The sequence below is a fragment of the Nothoprocta perdicaria genome, unplaced genomic scaffold, assembly GCF_003342845.1.
Source record: "Nothoprocta perdicaria isolate Ctin4 unplaced genomic scaffold, notPer1 scaffold_80, whole genome shotgun sequence".
Classification (NCBI taxonomy): Eukaryota; Metazoa; Chordata; class Aves; order Tinamiformes; family Tinamidae; genus Nothoprocta; species Nothoprocta perdicaria.
This window is the reverse complement of record NW_020456088.1, coordinates 2,571,546-2,590,745: the sequence shown is the minus strand read 5'-3', so window position 1 is coordinate 2,590,745 and position 19,200 is coordinate 2,571,546. Positions and strand designations below refer to the sequence as shown.

At 42.2% G+C, this 19,200-nt stretch overlaps 1 protein-coding gene across 1 annotated transcript in view; it reads right to left on the bottom strand.

Annotated features, from left to right (window-relative positions):
- Positions 1–19,200, bottom strand: part of PLCD1 (phospholipase C delta 1) — a 42,501-nt gene that overhangs the window by 6,153 nt on the left and 17,148 nt on the right. Inside the window, exons 4-9 of the mRNA XM_026051937.1 lie at positions 15,598–15,727; positions 12,397–12,625; positions 11,107–11,308; positions 9,168–9,312; positions 8,016–8,165; positions 327–494 (exon numbers count right to left, since the gene is read on the bottom strand). Coding sequence (XP_025907722.1) covers positions 327–494; positions 8,016–8,165; positions 9,168–9,312; positions 11,107–11,308; positions 12,397–12,625; positions 15,598–15,727 — 1,024 coding nt within the window. The remainder of the gene's footprint in view (positions 1–326; positions 495–8,015; positions 8,166–9,167; positions 9,313–11,106; positions 11,309–12,396; positions 12,626–15,597; positions 15,728–19,200) is intronic.

The following is a 19,200-nucleotide window of genomic DNA, read 5'->3' as shown; positions in this document are numbered from 1 at the left end:
CTAAGCAAGGATCTGGACCGTTACCTCCAATGCTTTCAGTAACCTATTCAGCTTACCCTACTCCTGGTAGAGAATCTGAAACCATATTGGAAACTGGCTTAAATGGGACAAGATTTAAAGTACATTTCTACCAAATCTTTTTTCTTTGAACATGGCACATATTCCACCTAGAAAGTGGTTTGCCACCGCAAGATATGAGATAGGCAAAAAGCTGGGATTTCCCCAGATCCTCAAAGCCTTCTGCAATAGGGAAGAATCTATTTTATAGCTCTTTGTCCCTCTCTAGGTCTCCCAAGTTCAGGAACTCAGCAATGTCTTTGACTCACCTTCCCCTTCTGCTCCACTTCCGTCTTTACAGACTCATCTTCCATTTCAGCTGCTTCATCTTCATCAGAGACATCCTCAGCCTCCAAGTTATTGTTCCCGTTTGTTCCAGTGGGATCCTCTTGCCTGCTCAGCTTCTTCCCTTTCACAAGGATCTTCCCTTTTAATTGCTGCATTAGGAACAATGTACAGAACGGCTGGAAGTTACAAAGGATTCTGACTGCTCCAAAGGAGCAAGGAATAACAGCTCTGGGGTTGTAATCAGGGCAAGGGCCCTTTAGAGTTTCATCAGTTACTGATTAATTATCCGCAGATACTGGTAGAAAGTACATTTGTTCTGCTGAAGCTTTGCCCTGCCTCTGGCCAGCCCCTGAGACTCAACCATGAGTTGAAAATCCTGGATAGTCCATTGATTCTCCTCTAGTACAGACCATTGATCCCATCAACAAGATGACCTGAACATCAGTGCTATTAAAGTTCAAGAAAATATCTTATTCTTTCCAAACTGAATGTAGCGCAGTGAACAAGGGCAATCTGGGGGTCCGGACTTCATGAGAGGTATTTATGACACCATTATTGACTCTCTGTATGGATATTAAACAGCCTCTGCAATGTATGGATATAAATGCTGAACAACTTGGAGAAGTGTGAGATCCATGCATGGACTGAAGCAGTACAGCCCTGTGCATCACAAGGCTATTTAATGAGGAGAGGTCCATTAAGCTTTGAATCAGTGCCTTGTCCCTAGCAATCAAGACATTTTAATAGGGATGGAAAGCACTTGAGGGTGTTGACAACCTAATGAAATATTCACAAATCAGAGAAACCAGAGATCTCTCCTCTTCTATGAGGGACGCCTTCGGCACTGCTACCACAGTGAGACACAAATGAGAACCCTGAAGACACTTACAGACTTAAAAGGCATTTTAGAAGCAATGGTCCTAGAGACCAGCTGCTGAGATGTATTAAGCAGTATTAAGCAGTAAGCAACAGGAGGCCTTCGAGTGAGGGTGAATGTTTGGTGCCTTACTGGAGAAGGGCTGCAGGAGATTTACTTTCTCCTCGCCCACTTCCACTATTTCAAGGGGAACACTGACGCTTTCACACAGCTCTGCTGGACTGCCTTTAACAAAACAAAACCTTAGGTGCTTGCTGCTTGGCCTGCGTAGAGCAGCATATGCCAGTGTAGCACAGTTGGCTGCTCGCCCAATCCAAGGAGCATGTTTCTTGTGCTGCATCTTCTCTCTTGAGCCTCTTTCAATATCTACAGGAAGCTCCCAGGTGAAGCAGAAAAAATGACATGACTCCAGTGCCAGGAATACATGGTGCCCTCATACAAACATACCACCACCATGGCCCAGAACTTGCACCAAATCTGACTGCAGAAGGAAGGTTGAGACCTTGAAATGACTGATTCTGAATCCAAATGAGGCAGAAGGGAGCAGCGCTGAAGAGGGTGAATGCCCAGAGGCCATTTTCAGGGGAGCAGGCATGCCTCAAAAGCAGTTAATTCAGACCAGGAGCACTCCTAGACTCCACTACTTCCAGTAAAATCAGTGGGAGGTCTACTGCGTTTCCTGCTGACACATGGATGCTTTTGGTATTCTTGGCTATGGACAGTGTTGCTTAATCCAGCAAAATGCAATCTCAGAATTAGCAAATAGAATTCCTCAGTCTGTGTGCAGCACGTTCTCCCTTCTTTCAGTGACATCCTGTATTGGCCCCTTCCACCACAGTAAACGCAAAAATCCCCACTGTTCTCAAATGACAGGGCTGTAGAAAACCAAGGATTTTTGTTAAATCAACACAGATTTTTGAAGAATGCAATTGCCTCTTTGTGGGTGCAAGTAAATTGCATCATGTCTCAGTAGACCAGCCTAACCCCTCAACACCCAGCCAAGCTATGCATAAAATTTGGCTTGAGCTGAAATCTGACCCAGGCACCTGTAGAAGCAGCCAAGAGCTTTTTCTTACAGCTACCACAAATGATATGTTTACATTGGGGCACTTTCCCTGTCATGCAAAAGCTGCACAAACGCATCTGGGAGGAGGCTACTGATTACTGGGTAAGAACTGATTGGGAGAAAAGATTAAAAGGAATATTTAGAGCATAGCAATGTCCTCCTTCCCACAACCAGATGATTCTCAACCCACCCAGCTCCTCAGCCCTCTTCTAGGCAGAGGTTTACCTCCCTTCTCCACATGCATAGATGGGAGATACAATGGCTCATCTTAAAGTTTCACTTCAAAACCACTGTCTGTGGTATCCACATTCCACTCTTCTTGCTTCCAGGATCCAGCTCTTTTCTGTGCTTCCATAATACCCACTAGCAGCTGGTGAAATCTAGCTCTCTGCAACCTTCCTGACTCCATTCAATGCTTTGGATAGACTAGTTTAGGGGGTTAAGTTGGTGGAGGGACCCAGAGAAGCACTGCTATTCCTTTGCAGGCCACAGACAACCTCCTGCTATACATGATTTTTCTCTGCATCTGCTTTCTAATGTCTCCTAAAGGATGTTTCAATAAGCTTGCCACTCTTAATTTCACAGCCCAACAACAGAAAACTAGAGATAAAGGTGTTTAGGGCAGATTGCTCGATTCATTATTATGAAACAGAATCCTAACCCATGTTAAGCTATTAAAATTCAGAACAGACTATCTGTGGGAGGTTGTGATTTCCAGCACAGACCACCCTAAGTGACTGAGTAACATCAGCAGTGACAGTACAGCAAGTTGGCCTTCACTTCGGGTCCTAACCACAGCCAATACTGGCTAGGGCTGCCAGTAGCGCCTCCTCAGTGCTACTCTTACCCATGGACTCAGCCTGGGTGCTCAATACGGTGATTACACCATAACAGTGGTCCCTTCAGGCCTTGAATGCTAAAGGAGTCCTGTTGCATTATAAAGGTTTAATATCCCTCATTGCAGGTGATTTCTTTCACATCTATGGGGGAGAGCAGTCCATGTATGACCAGACCCACGACAAGATGCATTGGCTCACTGGGCTCCACAAAATCTCCCTTCAGAGGGGTAAGATTCACACTAAAACAGATGTAGGATGTACACTTCCTGCAGGAGGTGCTGCTCTATAGTAGCAAATCCACCTTGCAGAAGTTGCCACTTGTAAGCATTGTCCTCTCTCATTTCATAATATGAGTAGCAGGAAGCAAAGTGAAAGAAATTTCAGTGCTTATCTCCTTTAATGAGGTTTTAAATCAGTAAATACACAAAGGCAGAAGCACACACATACACTCATTCTAGCTCTCTTAGTTTTCCTTCACGTGACATTAAGTATTTCAGGCCTAACTTTGCCTGAGGGGACAGACAGTTCATCAGTTCAGCTCTGCTGAGCAGATCCCATCTTCAGGAGAAGCACGAGTGTTCCTGAAATACTCAGCAAATATTCTCCAAATAGACCATAAAGCCATTCCAACTGCCTGGGGCAAGCACTAGGTCAAATAAGACCTAAGTCAACAGGAACGGTTACAAGAACACTGGATCAAGAACATATAGTATGGTGACTGCTAGAATAGGGGCAGTTCTTGCCATTTCTTATATACCTTGGAAGCCTTATTGCCTTAGCTCTCTGCAAGAAAAGATCCCTTCTTTCTCCCTGCCACCTTTCTTGTTGCACACCAGCAAGCCTGGCTCTGCAGGTGCAATTCCGACACCCAGATTTGTCCCTTTGGAAGTCTGGGATTTGAGGTACGGCAACCATCTTAAATCAAAGCACTGTTTATTTTATCCAAAGGTGAAAAACTGTTAAGACCAGATCTTCACACATGGGTTCCTCCTACCTGAAAGTGTCTCACTCCTAGTGGCAGCCTGTAAACCATGTACCTATGGCCTGATTTCCTACTTTAATCTTGGTGGGAGAGAGGAGATCCACCTCATCAAACTTTCTGTGCTTTCAACACCTCCTTTAGAGTCAACAGAGAGAACTAAACACTTCTAGGGTGTGATTCGCCCAGCCTCTTTAGATAAACACTTAGGAGGAGGTGAACCACACCTCACACTCCCCTGGTTGTGTTACTTAGCTTCAAAAGGAGCCCAAAGTGACTTGCTAGAGTACATGGATATACAGTACCTGAGCAGTGCCACCTTACATCTCCCCTTCAGGATAAAGAAATCCATCTCCCTAGATTTCAGAGTTGTTAAGACTATCAAATTAGTGTTCATAAGGGAATATATAGACCAGATGTTCTAATTCATATCACACCTCCATCTGTGAGTGTCTTTCAGGCCACCTCTAGGCTGTGGTGTAGCAAGGTATCTAATGAGTGTTTAATACAGAGGATGGGTCTTTAATATAGAGGATGGGAGGAGGAATCAAAAAATAGAAAGAAACACACTATCAAAGGCGATTTTGAGACATATGAGGGAAAAAACTTAAGAATTTCAGCCAAGAAGATGCACTGTAGTCAAGGCCAATAAAGGCTGTGCTAGCATTAGGGAAAGACATGTATGTGGAGTTAGGAATGAAGTCATGGAACTTGAAGCCACACGCACTGTAAGCCAACACAGCATATATCCTACTGGGTGGTATCTACTCAATAGCCTCAGCCCATGGTGCAAAAGCAGATTGGGCAGATGGCTCTTGGGATCAAGTCCTGATTTAGATTGCTGTGACTGCAGCTGGTTGGGACTTTGCTGAACCAAATCTAGAGGCATTTGCTCCATTGCCCTGAGCACAGTGTGCCCTACAGGACGGCCACCCCTGCATTCATACTGGTTGTGCCGTGCTGTGATGCTGCTGCTGCAATGGGGGCAGCTCCTGAGCTAAGAGACTCAAGAAGAGATGCTGAATGTGGGCAACAGAAGCAGAAATGGAGGCAATTAATGGAACAGATGGTGGGACGGTGGAGGTATGGGATAGTGGAGTCCACAGACACAAGCCTTCCTACAGGCGAAAGAAGAGACAGAGCCCTTTCAAGGTCACTGAACTGGGCTGCAGATCAGGGAGTTCATGGTCACACTGCCAAAGCAGGTCTGTTAAGTCAAAGATCCATCCTCACTGAAAACAAGGAAGTCCAGCACAAAGAGTACAGAGCTCTCTTGGATTTCCACTGTATTAGAAGTCGCATGCATTGTTGGTAACTGTTTCAGTCTCATTTCAGTGTTGCTTTCTGCCTCATATCTGATTGGAAAGCACAGATGTGGGGAAAAGGCCCTAGCAAACCTCTGTATAGAGCAGGGATGAGACAAAAGGACCTGAGAAAAGCAGTCAGCAGCTCTCCTCTAGGACCCCAGTGCTGTTCCAAAGCTTTCCTGAAGCTTTTCCATGGCTTTTGAACATCATACAGACTTGGCTTTTTTGATCACACAGATCTCAAATTTGTTATTGGGACCTAAAGATAGTGATTTAAGGGGGATATTTAGATTTCTCTGTATAGCCCAAACCTCCGACCATGTACAGATCCTAATAAATCAGATCGGACAAATCTGCCCTGGGCTGCAGTGAGAGTCATTAGTGTGAATCCAAACTGTGCTGGTTTTCTTTTAATTACTGGTACTGCCCTGCTTACACACTCCACAGCAGTGTGTTGCCTGCTTCTATTTGCAGTTTTATAGCCCTCTTCCTAGTGGCAGATCCAAGTCCCACCCTTTTTTTCTTAAAAAAAAAAAAAAAAAAAAGCTTTCTAGCTTTTCCCATGCCAGCTCTACAAGGAAGTGGAAAATCCAAAAGGTTTTTCTTGTTTTTTTCCATAGTGTTTCAGGTTCAAGGTACTTTCCACAAACGGTTAGCAATTCAGCCCTTCACACTCCTTTGCTTCACAAGGCAGGCAGGCACAGGAAAAATACCAGAGAAAAAAAGTGTTGTTTTCACTACATTGCCAATTTTTTTTTTTAACTAAATGGATCAACCCCTCCACTGGAGCATATTATCCCAGATCTATTCACTAAGGTAGATTCAGGCCCTTTTGTTTCATTTGGAGCCACATGTTCATCTGCGCAAGCAGAGCAGCAGAGATGAGCCCAAGAATGGGAAAAACATCTTTAGGGAGGCTGGGGTCATTTCCTTGTACACATCACACATTTCTTCTCCTGATGTTTTTCTCCTTTCGAGTTTTCATATTATTCCCCTGGCCTGCAAAGCATTAACAGTGCATTGAAAAGTTGTCAGCGGCTTTCCAGCACTAAAGATAAATAACTAGCCAAGAGGCAATACTTAATGCTTTGATTTTCCAACTCTGTACTAGCCTGCAGAGATCTGTCTCCATGCTGGGTGTATCCTCATCCTGGGACAGTCGCTGATTAAAAGGAGGCAACTTTGTGCCAGTGTAAAGGTCCTACTGAAGCAACAGCACCAAAATTATGATTTATCCTATTTCTTGCACCTAGGGAGCAACATGGATCTGTTTACTCTGCAAATCTATTGGGGTGCAACACTCAAACAAAAGGGGAAAACCAGAAAAGAGAAAAAGGGAGAGGGAGAAAAAATATGGAAGATATGTTGAGCAGCTCTTTTCTCTTCCCTTCTCCCCTGATAACTGCCAGCTTTGTCCCACGCACAAACTCCTTCCAGCTCCAGCTAAGCATTCCTGTGTATTTTTTGGCAAATCATTTCTCTAATGAAGAAATGCAATTTAAAAGGAACTGCAGCTACTTTAGCACATGCCTGATTCTGCAAAGTGCCTAGGAGAGAATAAAGAGGTTAAAAAAGTGGAAACAGGCAAATAGTACAATATGCTTTCTTCTTAACCTTTTTTTAATACATCTTTTTCATATCATTAATCCATTTCTACTTTTCATCTAGTTGTGAGATAATAATTTTACAGTGGTGCAAGCCTATTTATGGCGATATCTCTTCTTCTGCCTACATGGCCCAAGCGTGGTTCTCTGCTTTCCCTGCTTCACTGGAATAATGGGGGCATCTGCCCTGCACAACCTCCTGGGTCCCCTTGTCCTTCAAGGATGCTCCACGGTAGCACAGCACTGCTGCCATACCCACCATTGTCCCAAACCAGGCTGTGCTCAGTGTGATGATGCTCTGCTCTTTATTCTTGACACAGTCTGAGGCTACCTGTGTAGGTTTTTTTTTACCCTTAGGCTTTGAGGGAAAAGCAATCATAGCTGTCCTGCTCACCATTCCCAGCCTGGATCTTCACAGCAGAGTATCCAAGGCATTAAAGGGAGAGGGGAATATATGCTGTGTCCATCAGCACAGAGCAAAACTGCCCATCCTTCAGGAAACAGCCAATGTCCAGCCCCATTGCATCAGAAACACAGAGGACTTGTAACCGCTTAGCTTGTATCCTTGTATGTGCAGTAACCTAACTGTGCTTCAGATTATCAGCCTAAAGAAGGCCATATGCAGCTTTGTGGTGATCCAAGAGAGATCCTCAGTACTCAGCTGCCCTGAGACAACCCACAAAAGCAACCTCCTCAAGGCACTAAGTGCATTGCTTGGCTTAGTAAATGGACTAAGAATGCCTTCAGTCCTTCAAGGATGTCTCCTCTGAGAATTCCAAACTGTAAGCAAATAGAATAGGGCTCAATGGGCATCAGCTATTTCTAGATACTCCTATTTCTTATTTCACTGCTACCCTCAGCAAGCTTTGTTCTTCTGTGGGGGCACCTTTCTCCAGTCTAGGTGTATTCTCCCCAACCTGGTGACCCAAAAGCCCAGGAAGAAGATGTCTCCTGTCCCACCCTCAAAAGACAAAAAGTGCTACAGTGGCTTCACTCACCTCTGGAGAGGGGAAGTGGGATCTGTTTCCATCTATCGGTACGACCAAGAGCATGTCCTGCAGGATTGTCGTCATGTGCTGAGCCATGACCTTCTGCTGGTCAAGGCTGCAGTGGTTCTCCAGGGAGATGATGACAGGGTATGGTGAAGTCTAGAAAATACAGTAACATCCATCATCAGTGAAACTGCAGATTAACCCCAGTCTCACTAGAAGTTATAAACTGCATATTTTCTCTGGAAACTGAAGTGTCTAGGGTTCTGCTAAAGTGAGCATTTATTTAAAATGTCATATTTGGCTGCATTGTAGTTATCTCTGTTCATGTCTCCAAAAATGACAATTTAATGGACAAGGCAGTGAGCTAGATCAAGCAACCTGTCACAGACTTCCCAGAGCACTTTGATGAGGCTCCCTGTGCCACCATTCTCCACCTGCATCATGTATGAGCATCTCCCTAATTCAGAGCAAGGCCCAGAAAAGGAGGCTTTGTAAATCACTCGGTTTGCTCCGATCTTTAAGTGACTGAGATTTCACACCACTGAATCCTTTCTTGCAAAAGCCTGATCTGGTTCTCTGTAACCCCCTAGACATTTGCTGAAGACATTGTCGTTGTAGCCCTGAAGCAAACTTGGTGTGGATCTCAACTTAATTGTACTGAAGGAACTGCCCAGCACTTAAAATGTAAGATACCAGACCTGCTCATTTCTTTTAATGCAAGATAGAAGTACTCATACCTGTTCCTCCAATGCTCCTAAACATCGGTACTCCTAAACTAGGGATGTACCCTGAGATATAAAAGCCATGCAAACAACAGGCCCATTTGCAGTTTCCACCACAGTTCTTGTGGTTCTTGAAGTTCTTGTTCAAGACTTTGGGCATTATTTTCATTACAGTGGGATCCAGGATGCAGCTGGTGCTGGTAGATTCACACTCAGTCCCAGACAGTGCACTGCCTAACGAGTAACTCACAGAAATGGATCTCTGAAGAAGGCAGAACACGGATGCCCAGCCAGAAGGACGTATCTTCTACTCACGAGAAATGCTAACGTGCAAACTTATTTTTTATGGTCTCTGCTTAAAGGGCAGAGACATGCTATGTGTCTCAAATAGTGCAATACGAGAAATGTTAGAGGGTCCAAATTCCCTCAGCCTTACTTTGAAAGCATAGTTCTTGATGGCCTTAATGACATCACTGAAGAGGATCTTGGAGGTGAGAGTGTAGCCATGATAAATGACAGGCTCCGAGTTAGGGCCGTCCCAGCAATCCAGTTCCACACAACGGCAACCTTTGGTGAGGGCTCTGGAAACAAAGAACCGAAGTGGTTGGGTTTTAAACCTTCCCCTCCATTTCAAAATGAGACTGTATCAGGCACAGATATTTCTTGGGAAGGTTTACAAGGAGCTTGGGATCCGGAGAGAAAAGAGGAGATTGGAAAACTGGAAAAGCAGATGGAGAAAGGGTAAAATCAGGAGAGCTCAGAGTCAGTGAAGAGAGCTCAAGGCCAAGCAAGGAAAGTACAAAAGGGGTCTGAAGACAGAAGTCATGAAAGTCCAAGGTAACTGACAGAAAAGGAGATAGTGAGTGCCAGATGAGAAAAGATACTCATATCTGTGCCCAGAGACTGTGCCCAAAGATCATAAAATGAAGAAATTACGCAGTGGAAGAAAGACAATAGGTCAAGGTCAGCCTTAGAAGTGAGCTCACAGAGCCTGGATGATGTGCCTTCTTCAACTAGATTTGATAAGACATGAGGGATGAATCCTCAGAGTCAGGGAGGAAGCTATGGGAACTCTGCAATGATGTTTGTTGAGAGCCAGTGTGCAGAACTGAAGCTATAGACTGAATTTCCCTTTGGAAAGTCCTGCCTGTGAATATCCACACTTGCATTTTCTTTTTTCTTTCAAATGTAGTTCCCCCTATATGGACCCCTCTCTAGAAGATCATTTTGTCTCTTTTGCAATAACTCCCTGTATATTTCAGATAACACAGGTCCTTTGATTCATTGCAGTAAGAATCGTGGGAATCTTTTTTTTTTTCCCCTAGTCAAAACATAATTCTGTAATTTTCAGATACTGCAAAATGAATTCATCCAGCTAATGAAAATGCAAGTCGTGTCAGATTTCACTCTCCACTAGTTTAAGCTTATGACTCTAGACAGTCATAATTTCCTGACAGATAAGTAATAAGCACAGGAAGAACTGCAGTTACCAGCCTGCTTATAAGAAATCTTTGTCTCAATAACAGTGCTGTGTATATGTCATGGAAGAAAGAAGATATGGTGTTTGTGTAAGTTAATGGAGGCCACTGCAGGCCCCTGGTCACAAGTTATCAGGCACAACATTCATCATTAAGGTCAGAAGCAGGTAACACCTAATATTCTGTCCAGAGATGCTATGGGAGCATCTAAACTGATGAAGAGAAAAACTGATCTAAACTGATGAAGAGAAATCATGCATGAGCTTCTTGATCATCCACACTTACTCATTAGCTCACATCTCAGCCCATTTTGTGGACTATTGCAGCAAGTTTGCCCCAAGATAAACCTCAGCACGGCTCTAGAAATAGTTCATGTCAGGGACTACTCACAAAAAGCAATATGGATTGTTAACATTATAGTAGTACCCATCATTTTTGGCTCCCTCCATCCCCCTGTGCAGTTCTCCAGCTCTATCCCAGAACTATTTGCATCCTATGAATCCTTAGTACACTTGATCTCATGCCATATTCTGTGGCACACGATAGACTCCCTGAGCTTCACACTCGGAAAACACCATTCTACAGGGCTGCAATCCAACCCCTGTATTATTGCAGATAATTTAAAATTTAAAAAAATACACACACATAAAGAATTTAGCAATTGTATGCCTTATACAATGCCTTATACAGAAGGACATCAGATGGGGCCAAGTGTAAATGCAAGATAAACTGCTATGCAATGCAAACATGGTGAACCTGGTCTAGAAACAGTTCAATTTAATGTGAACACAAACCAGTGCCCACTGCTACATCTCAGGGTTAGAGATCATTTCCTAGTCCTCTTGCACTTATATTATAAATATATCTTGTGTTCACACGTGCACACACACACATTACCTGATATAGGCTTCTGTGCTGCTTGGACCTGTCAGCTGGTCTTCCATGAGATAGGTGTTGTGTGAGGATGACACCAAGTAGTGACTGAGTGGTTGAGTCATGTCCTGGTAAACTTTACTGTGAGATGGGTTGAATATATTCCCATCTTCAGACAGCAGGTACATCAGGAAACCATCCTTGGTCATGGCATTACCTCTTTTGGCTGCCAGATAAATAGACACAAATCCTGCAATGAAAATCTGACACCTCCAGGCTGTGCCATCTTCACCTGGCTTATAACTCTACCTACAAATGCCTAGTGATCTTCAGAAGACCTCAGAGGCAAAATGTGCTCCCTAGACATTCAGCTATTACTAAAGATGTTGATGCTGTTCAGGTGAAGATGATAGCTTCATCAAACCTGAAAATGCTTTTAAAACTCTTTCACAAGCATAGCTCTTTATGGCACTTACTGTCCTTGAAAGGACCTAAAAACTGCCAAGAACAGTATTTACCCAAACCATCTCTAGAGATCCACAGTACAAATATCTTATTCTGCGCACTTCGATTTCCCTTCATGTCCAAATAGAGATATTGTCAAAAAATCAATGAATATATAGTTTGCAAAGAGTAAATGCAGAATTAACTCATTTTGAGGGGAAGTAAAATCTCTTCATCTCAAGAGATGGAACTAGACCTCACTCCAATCTCCAGATCTGACATCTGTAAAGCAGCATCGCCCCTCTTCTGAAGTTATATTAGGACAATGCAGAAAGTCTATGATTTGGGGATAATTTCTTGGACCTATCCTCCCACATGCTCCAGTCTGTCTATTCATTTAACTTCTGAGCACAAAAACAATTGTGTTTGTTCTTCTAAACAGAAGCCACTTTCTCAGCTAACTGCTCAGAGACCTCAACACCTGACAGTTTTCAAAAAGACTAGCTTCCATTTCTGCTTCTGGAGAACAGAAACATCACTACCCACTAAACCTTACAAAGACACTTGAAATCTTATCTTTCAAATAGGTCATCAGAGCCTTTCCCACTGGGATTTCAGTGCTCTATAACTATCTCCTTATCATCTGCTTTCCTACTGAACTTAAGCTGAAGAAGAACAGAGATATTCCCTTGGCTTTCCTGTACACTATTCTTCTAGACCTGTTAATATTTCTCTATTAACACTGGCTTTTCAGAAACAGCTGCTAGGAGAGAAAGACACACACACCTGCAGAAGAAAACAACAGGAAAGCAATTCAAGCTCACCAAGCAAATAAGTTTTTGACCCAAACCAGGCACAGTTCCAACTTACCTCTTTCATTTGGTTCATATCTCTGAATTAAGGCAGGGGCAGCAACAACAGCATCTTCTTCTTGCTGTGTCTCATAGAGGAACCTCACAAGATTCTGGCAGGACATGAACCCTTCAGCATCTGCATACTTTTGGAAGATGTTGTCTATTTCCTTCCTCTCTGTCAGTATCTTGTAAAATTCCTCTATCTCCTCATCCTCCAGAGCCTCTGTTTTGGACTTGTCACAATGCTGTAAACGTAGAGGGGAGAAGGAGTGAAAACCTTCTTTCCTTCTGGCATATGCCAGCCGTAATCTGCACCAGGGCTACACAACGCAGAACACAAAATAATTGGACAAAGTTACCGGCCAGTGAATGAGAAGCAATTGCTCGATGGTTCTTGATGAGAAACTCAAGTCACAGAACAGTTAAAATTATTATTATTCTAATTATTAACTCATCGGTAGGCCTATGAGCACCAGGCATAGCCCTGAGCTCCACTAAAGTAGGTGCTGTGCAGACACAAAGTTAAAAGGAAAGCTCCTGACAACTTAAGAATGAAGCAGGTATCAAAAGGAATTTGTAGACCAAGAGATGGAGAAATACAGGGAAACACTTAACTCAGTGCATCTTAAATGATTGGTAGAGTCCCTGGACTAAAATACTGTAAGTAAACTTAAAAGAGCCTTTGTCTTTGATCTATCGTGACAGACAGAGCCATAGCCCTGGGGTTTGTGTACAAAATGTGTCTCGGTTTAATCAGTCTTCATGGTAATCTCAGTCTAACTCTGCTGATGACCTCACTGATGGCCACAGTGATCTTGGCAGATCCTCAAGCAAGATGATAATGAGAAAATATTCCTCCCTCTGGGATGCCACCACTGGAGTGCTTGAGTGGCAATTTACAGCCCACTTACTTATAAAACCAAATAAAATGATCACAATGTATTGTGTGCTGCTGGCTGAACTAACGGCAAAGATTTTCCCTTATTATTAGGATTTCAAGATCTGCTGGGTGAAAGCTGCGGGTGCCTCTCTGTGATGAGATAACCTGTGAAATGCTTAGTGCTATGGAGAACTTCAAAATAGATTTGAGCACTCCTGGAACCATCCTTTCATTGCTGCCTTCCATGACCGTACCATCCTATGCTGTGATTTAGCAGGTCTCAGCCTAAGCAGAACATGATATTTAGTGACTGAAGAAAGAATGGAAAGAGGGAAACAGGATGGCAGAAACTGCAGAAATCTGGTGAGTGACAGGTTTTCTTTTCTTTAAGACAGGAATATAACATGTGAATACATAACATGATGAGCACCTAGAAAAGTTATGTGTAGAGCCAGTTTGCATTGCATATGTCTAACTCAGATGTGCCTGAAACCTATATGATGAAAAGAAAGAATAATGTGAGACATGCTCTATAGTTCTCTTTCAAATGCTTATTCATCCTTCCTTCCTGTGACTAAATGAAGAAAAAACTCACTAATACAGAAATGATCACCTTCATAAGACACTGTAATGTCTCTCATCCCATCTAAGTTTAGGTAGCATGTAAGCTAGGAAGATAGTTATTTATTTTAGGCTAACTCAGTGGTCAAGTAGAGCAAGACAGACACTTGCTGGAGGCAAGTCAGACAACAAGAGATCTGAATTAATCTCCAGAAAAGCCTCGATATCCACTGGATGTATAGGAAGATTAGAATAATTACCTGTCTAATAAAGGTACTTCAGTTAGTTGCCTGCAGTTAGATGGGATGAGTCAGAGCTTAGTAACTGGTCTTCTAGAGGAAAAACAAACAAACAAAAATCCAAAAAGTAGAAATCAGCAAGTTTCTACTCCTAGAGCTTCCTTCTAACTATTGAAACAGCAAAAGAGCATTGCTGAATGAAGGGGAGACTGTGTCTCCAAGACAAAGGTATATTTTTATATGCTTAATATTTAAAGATGTAGGATTCATCTGTATGAGCTGTCTCAATAGAATGAAGCAAATTGTGCCCCAGTCTCACTGAATTTTATTGTCTTGACCTACATAGAATGAAAAGGAAGAGCAAAGTGACTTCTTCCTGTGTAGACATCTGCACTGGAGACATCTAACTCAGGCAGAAGAATCCCGCTGTTCTTTCAGGGTCTCCTGAGTGGGAAAGAAAGGACAAGATATACCAGCAGTTCATCAGGAGGATTTTGCAAGGAAAAAATCTTGAAGATCTGCTGGCCACCTTCCCCCTTAATCCTTGCAGAATTACCAGAGAGGGACCTCCATAGAACGAGGATTAGAGAACAAGTTCCTCCCTTTAGGGAAGTTCTTAGTGAAACCTTCCCAATCTCCCCTGTTACCTGCTGGTAGGAAGGAGCAGAACTACTGCTCAATGCCCACAACCACCCACCTGCTTACCACTGATAAGAAAAAGCATCTCAGATACTGCCCACCCATGAATTCAAATCTTCCTTCAGACATGGTGAAAATTTGGAATTTATCCAGATAATTTATCTCTCGTAGGCAGGAAGGCTCATCTAGAGAGACACTAAAAACTTAACAACTTAGAAGTTGTCATCATTTCCATTATCTTCCCGTAGCCTTAGCCAGCAAGCCAAATCTTGTGAAATTAGATGTTCCTGAGCAGATTAAATATGCCTCAGGCTGTTAGAGCAACTAGACTGATCCAGGCCTGTGTGCAGTGTCACATATCTATCTTGATTCTGTTTTGCCTTTTTTTTTTTTCCTCATTTGCACTTTTTCTTTTCTTCTGTTTTCAACAGTCACTTGGCACTCTCCTCTGGGCAGGTAAAGATTTGGGCTCACAATTGTAACTCCTCTGATGTCAAGTGTCTTAGGCATTGTCATGTGCTCAAGACATGCAAAACTACCGCAACACCTTTTACTCAATATCCATTTGCATTTCACTATTTTAGATTTCTCACATTCTTCATGTATGTATCTCATCTTTCTCCCAAACCTGGTTAAAAGGAACTTCAATGGTAAAGGAGAAGACCTACATCAAAGATATCTGCATCAGACAAGAAAGATACCTTCATCAGAAGTGCTGTGCTAGATTAACTTAATTGTCAGTGGGAACCTACTGAACACCAAAAAGTCTGAATATTTCCTTGGTGCAAAAAAAAAAGATGCTACAAGTTCATATCAGCTTAGATCTCCAACTAAAGCTGAACACTTTGGGAAATCATGACCTCAGTCAACAGCAACTTTATCTGCTTGTTCTCTTTACCTGGAAAATCTTTTTGGCATGATAGTCATTGACTTCGATGTTTACTTCTTTCAGGAAGTTCTTGAGTTCCTTCAAACTCATCTTGTTGTCTTTGTTTTTATCAGCTTTCCGCAGGCAACTATGAATCCAGCTGCAAGATGATGTAAGGAAATCTCTCCAAGCCAGTACCTAGTCTAAATACCTCCTTCTTAAATCGTGGGGGGCAAAAATCCTTCTGAAGTCTCTGAACCATATCTCCAGCTGCTGCAAATCAGCATGGTACCACTGAACATCTTGCATCATCTTGCCTTCTGCTTTGAAAGGGCAAAAGGGTGCTTTGGCAGCAGCAACACACACTGTAATATGAGTGATCCTGACCCAGGAGAAGCTTTTCACCAGCTGGTCAAAGCTTGATCAACTGTATTTACCCTGCAGGAGTTCCTGGCCACAGGCAAATCATAAAGTTGTCTTATTTCTTTTATAACAGAAAGGGCATTTTGTTCCAAACTGTTAAAAGGGGATAGATGAAGGATGAAAAGAGCTCCCAGGAAGGGAAGACAAAGTGTAATGGATTTGACCAATATTCAATATATCAAGTTGAATACCTGACAGAGAGTCTCCAAAAGAAGAATTCACATTCACCTTCAATTTCAGTATTTATTTAACAGTTTCTACCTCTATTTCTTAGGCTTCGGGGGTTTTTTAAGCATAATCAAACCAAATTTTGTGGATCTTGGATTACCCTTTTAAAATACATAAGATCTATTATTGTATTGTACTGTGACAGTAATTCCTAAGAGTCTAGTTTATTGTACACTCAAGTTATTATGGATTTGGATCAGTTGCTATAAAAACGAGCTTTTCTGTGTGTGATGCCTATTAAATTGAACTGTGTTTCCCATGTTCTTTTAGTTTCTTGGGAAAATAATGTAAGCCAGTTGAGATACACTGGAGTTTTAACAAGAATAAAATATTCTTTTTGCAGCAAGGAACGGCATTTCTTTAATTTGGTTTAACTGTGGAACGAGTAAGAGTTTCCAAAGAAAGACTCCTATTTTTAATATACAAAAAGTCATCCAAGTAAAAATTAGATCTGCATATATGTAAGCTTCTATTTCTCACATAGGAGCCATTACTTCAAGCTCATTCCAAAAAGTTGGTTTAAAAAGTGTCCAATCTCAATATGACCAAAATAAAACTCAGGATTTTCAAAGACCACCTGATGTCTATAGTACCCTAACCAGGCACTTAAAAAATTCCCCCAGAAGAAACATTAACCGACAACCTCAGTGGCTGCAGACGTAACCTTCAAAACCAAGTATTCAGCACAGACACTGCACTCCTGGTATTTTTATGAACTTCTCAGAAATATGTGCAAACTCTTTGTAAATGAGACTATCAACTTTCTACTAGAAACCAAACAGACAATTAAAAATGGCTGGTGGAAATTTCATGAACTTACTCACAACAGAAAAGCACAAAAAACTGGGATGAATGACTCCCAAACAGAAGTAAAATTCATACATAAAAGCCAGAATTGACACAGACAGTTTCACACACCTGAGACGAATAATTCCCTTTAGATTCTAGTCTCTAATCATCCCGGTCACACATACCTCCAATATTTATTAAATAACCTATGCCAGCTTGCTGCAGGATTGAATTTGATGCTTAGTAAGATACTACTGTATGTAGAAGGACCTCAGAAATACTTCTTAAATATCAGGAGGTTTTATCCTTTATAGGAATGAATGACTGGGAAGAACACATAAGCCGCTAAGCCCAGTTCCTTGCAACCACAGGCAATTTCATCATATCACAAGCTGAACAATAAGACAATTTCTATAATTTCCAAATAAAATACTTAAAAAATCTTGCTCATTTTTTACATGTTCTAGTCAAGGTTTCAGTGCCTGGAAAAGATACAAAAAAAGGCAATTCTCTTTTGAAGGGGTACAGGGTAGGGACTCAGCACTTCTTCCTTTACTCTTCTCTTTCTATGCTCACAGATGTGGAGAACACTTCTGAGGTTTAAAGAAGTCCTGAGTAAACACATGCTGCCAAGCAAACACCATGAAGAAGAGACTAAATTTGAAGTTCCAGGCTTTAATTAAATATCATCAAATTCCAAATGAGAAATCGTGTTGTTCTGTAATTCCAGGTTACGTTAAACTGCCTGAGACAAGCCCAGATTGAAAACCAGCACTGCACTGTAATTACTCTTCCAGAAATACAGCTTGTCTGCCGCCTCAGTTAGCTTTGATTCTGCTTTCCAAAGAGAGAGGTTCATTTCCACAATGGAATTTTACAGCCTTCTTCCCTTGAAAATGTCATCATTATTCCATTCCCACTTAGCAATCCCTTCTTAGGAGGAAGTTTTTTAGCAATATACTCAATTTAACATGCCCCAAGGACCACTTTTGGTAGCCCCACACACTGTAGGGTGGGGGCACACTTCACATTCAGAAGGAAAACTGCCAGGATGTTACTTTTGATGCTGGCAGCACCAAAGATTTAAGATTTCTAGAATCCATTCCCTGCCACCCTGGACACTCCATTGCTGACACAGCTGAGGAATGGAATATGAAAGAGCATCTAAAAAGAAACTCATAATCCAGAGGAGAAACACAATCAGGCACATCAGAACTGATAGAGCCTTGCTCCTTTGAGCAGATGGCACCAAAGCTGTGCTGGGGACCTTATTACACACCAGAGAACCCACAGAAAAATGAGGTCTGATGAAAGTCCAGCCTTTATGGGCCATTTCTTTCGTGTCTGCTATACATTACCTAGCTGAGACCCACATGGAGAGAAGTCCCAGATGAAGACAAGACTTCCCAGTGCTTGCCAAAGGCTCAGACTCAACTTGTATGACCTTCTCTTGGCCAAGGAATTTGCAGCATCTTCGTACAGATACTTTGATGCCTACCAAGGCATGGAGCTCACACAGCTTTCCCTCTGTGACTACTCTGTGGTTTCCTTTCTGATAGCTGGGCACCTATATTTTTGGAACTTACAAGATTCTCACATTTTATGACCACTGCTGTTCTGTCAAATGAGGGGAAATCAGCCAGCGGGTTCAGATGTTGCTGACAAGACCTCAGACACAGAGAAGATACAGAAAATTAATAAAAAAATGCACCCATGGATTTATGTCTGCACCGATCTCTTTATATATAGAGATGAGACCTGTGATCGTAAAGGACCTTACTGAGTGAAACCCCAGGGAAAATCTCTTAGCAGAGCCTGGATTTCACCCAACTAACTCTCCTTTTCCGCTTCACTCCTTTTCCATTCTAATAACTGCATTATTTCTAGAGCATTTGCAAACTCTTTTCAGGACAGCATTTCCTCCAAGCTGAGGCAAATAAGAAACAATTTCACTGAAGTCAGTAGAGCTACCCCAGGGTAAAGTTGGCAAACAGAAGAGAGGAATCGGTTCCCTTGCCTTATATTACTGAGAAACATGATAAACAGCACCAGCTTTTCATGCCTTGCCAAGAACTGACTGTCCTGGAGTTTACCGCAATGCAAGTGAGATGAATTCCTAAAGAATATGAAAAATAATGATTGTTTTATCTAAAGCTCCCTGAAAGGGGCAATTCTTTTTTATGCATAGCCTGA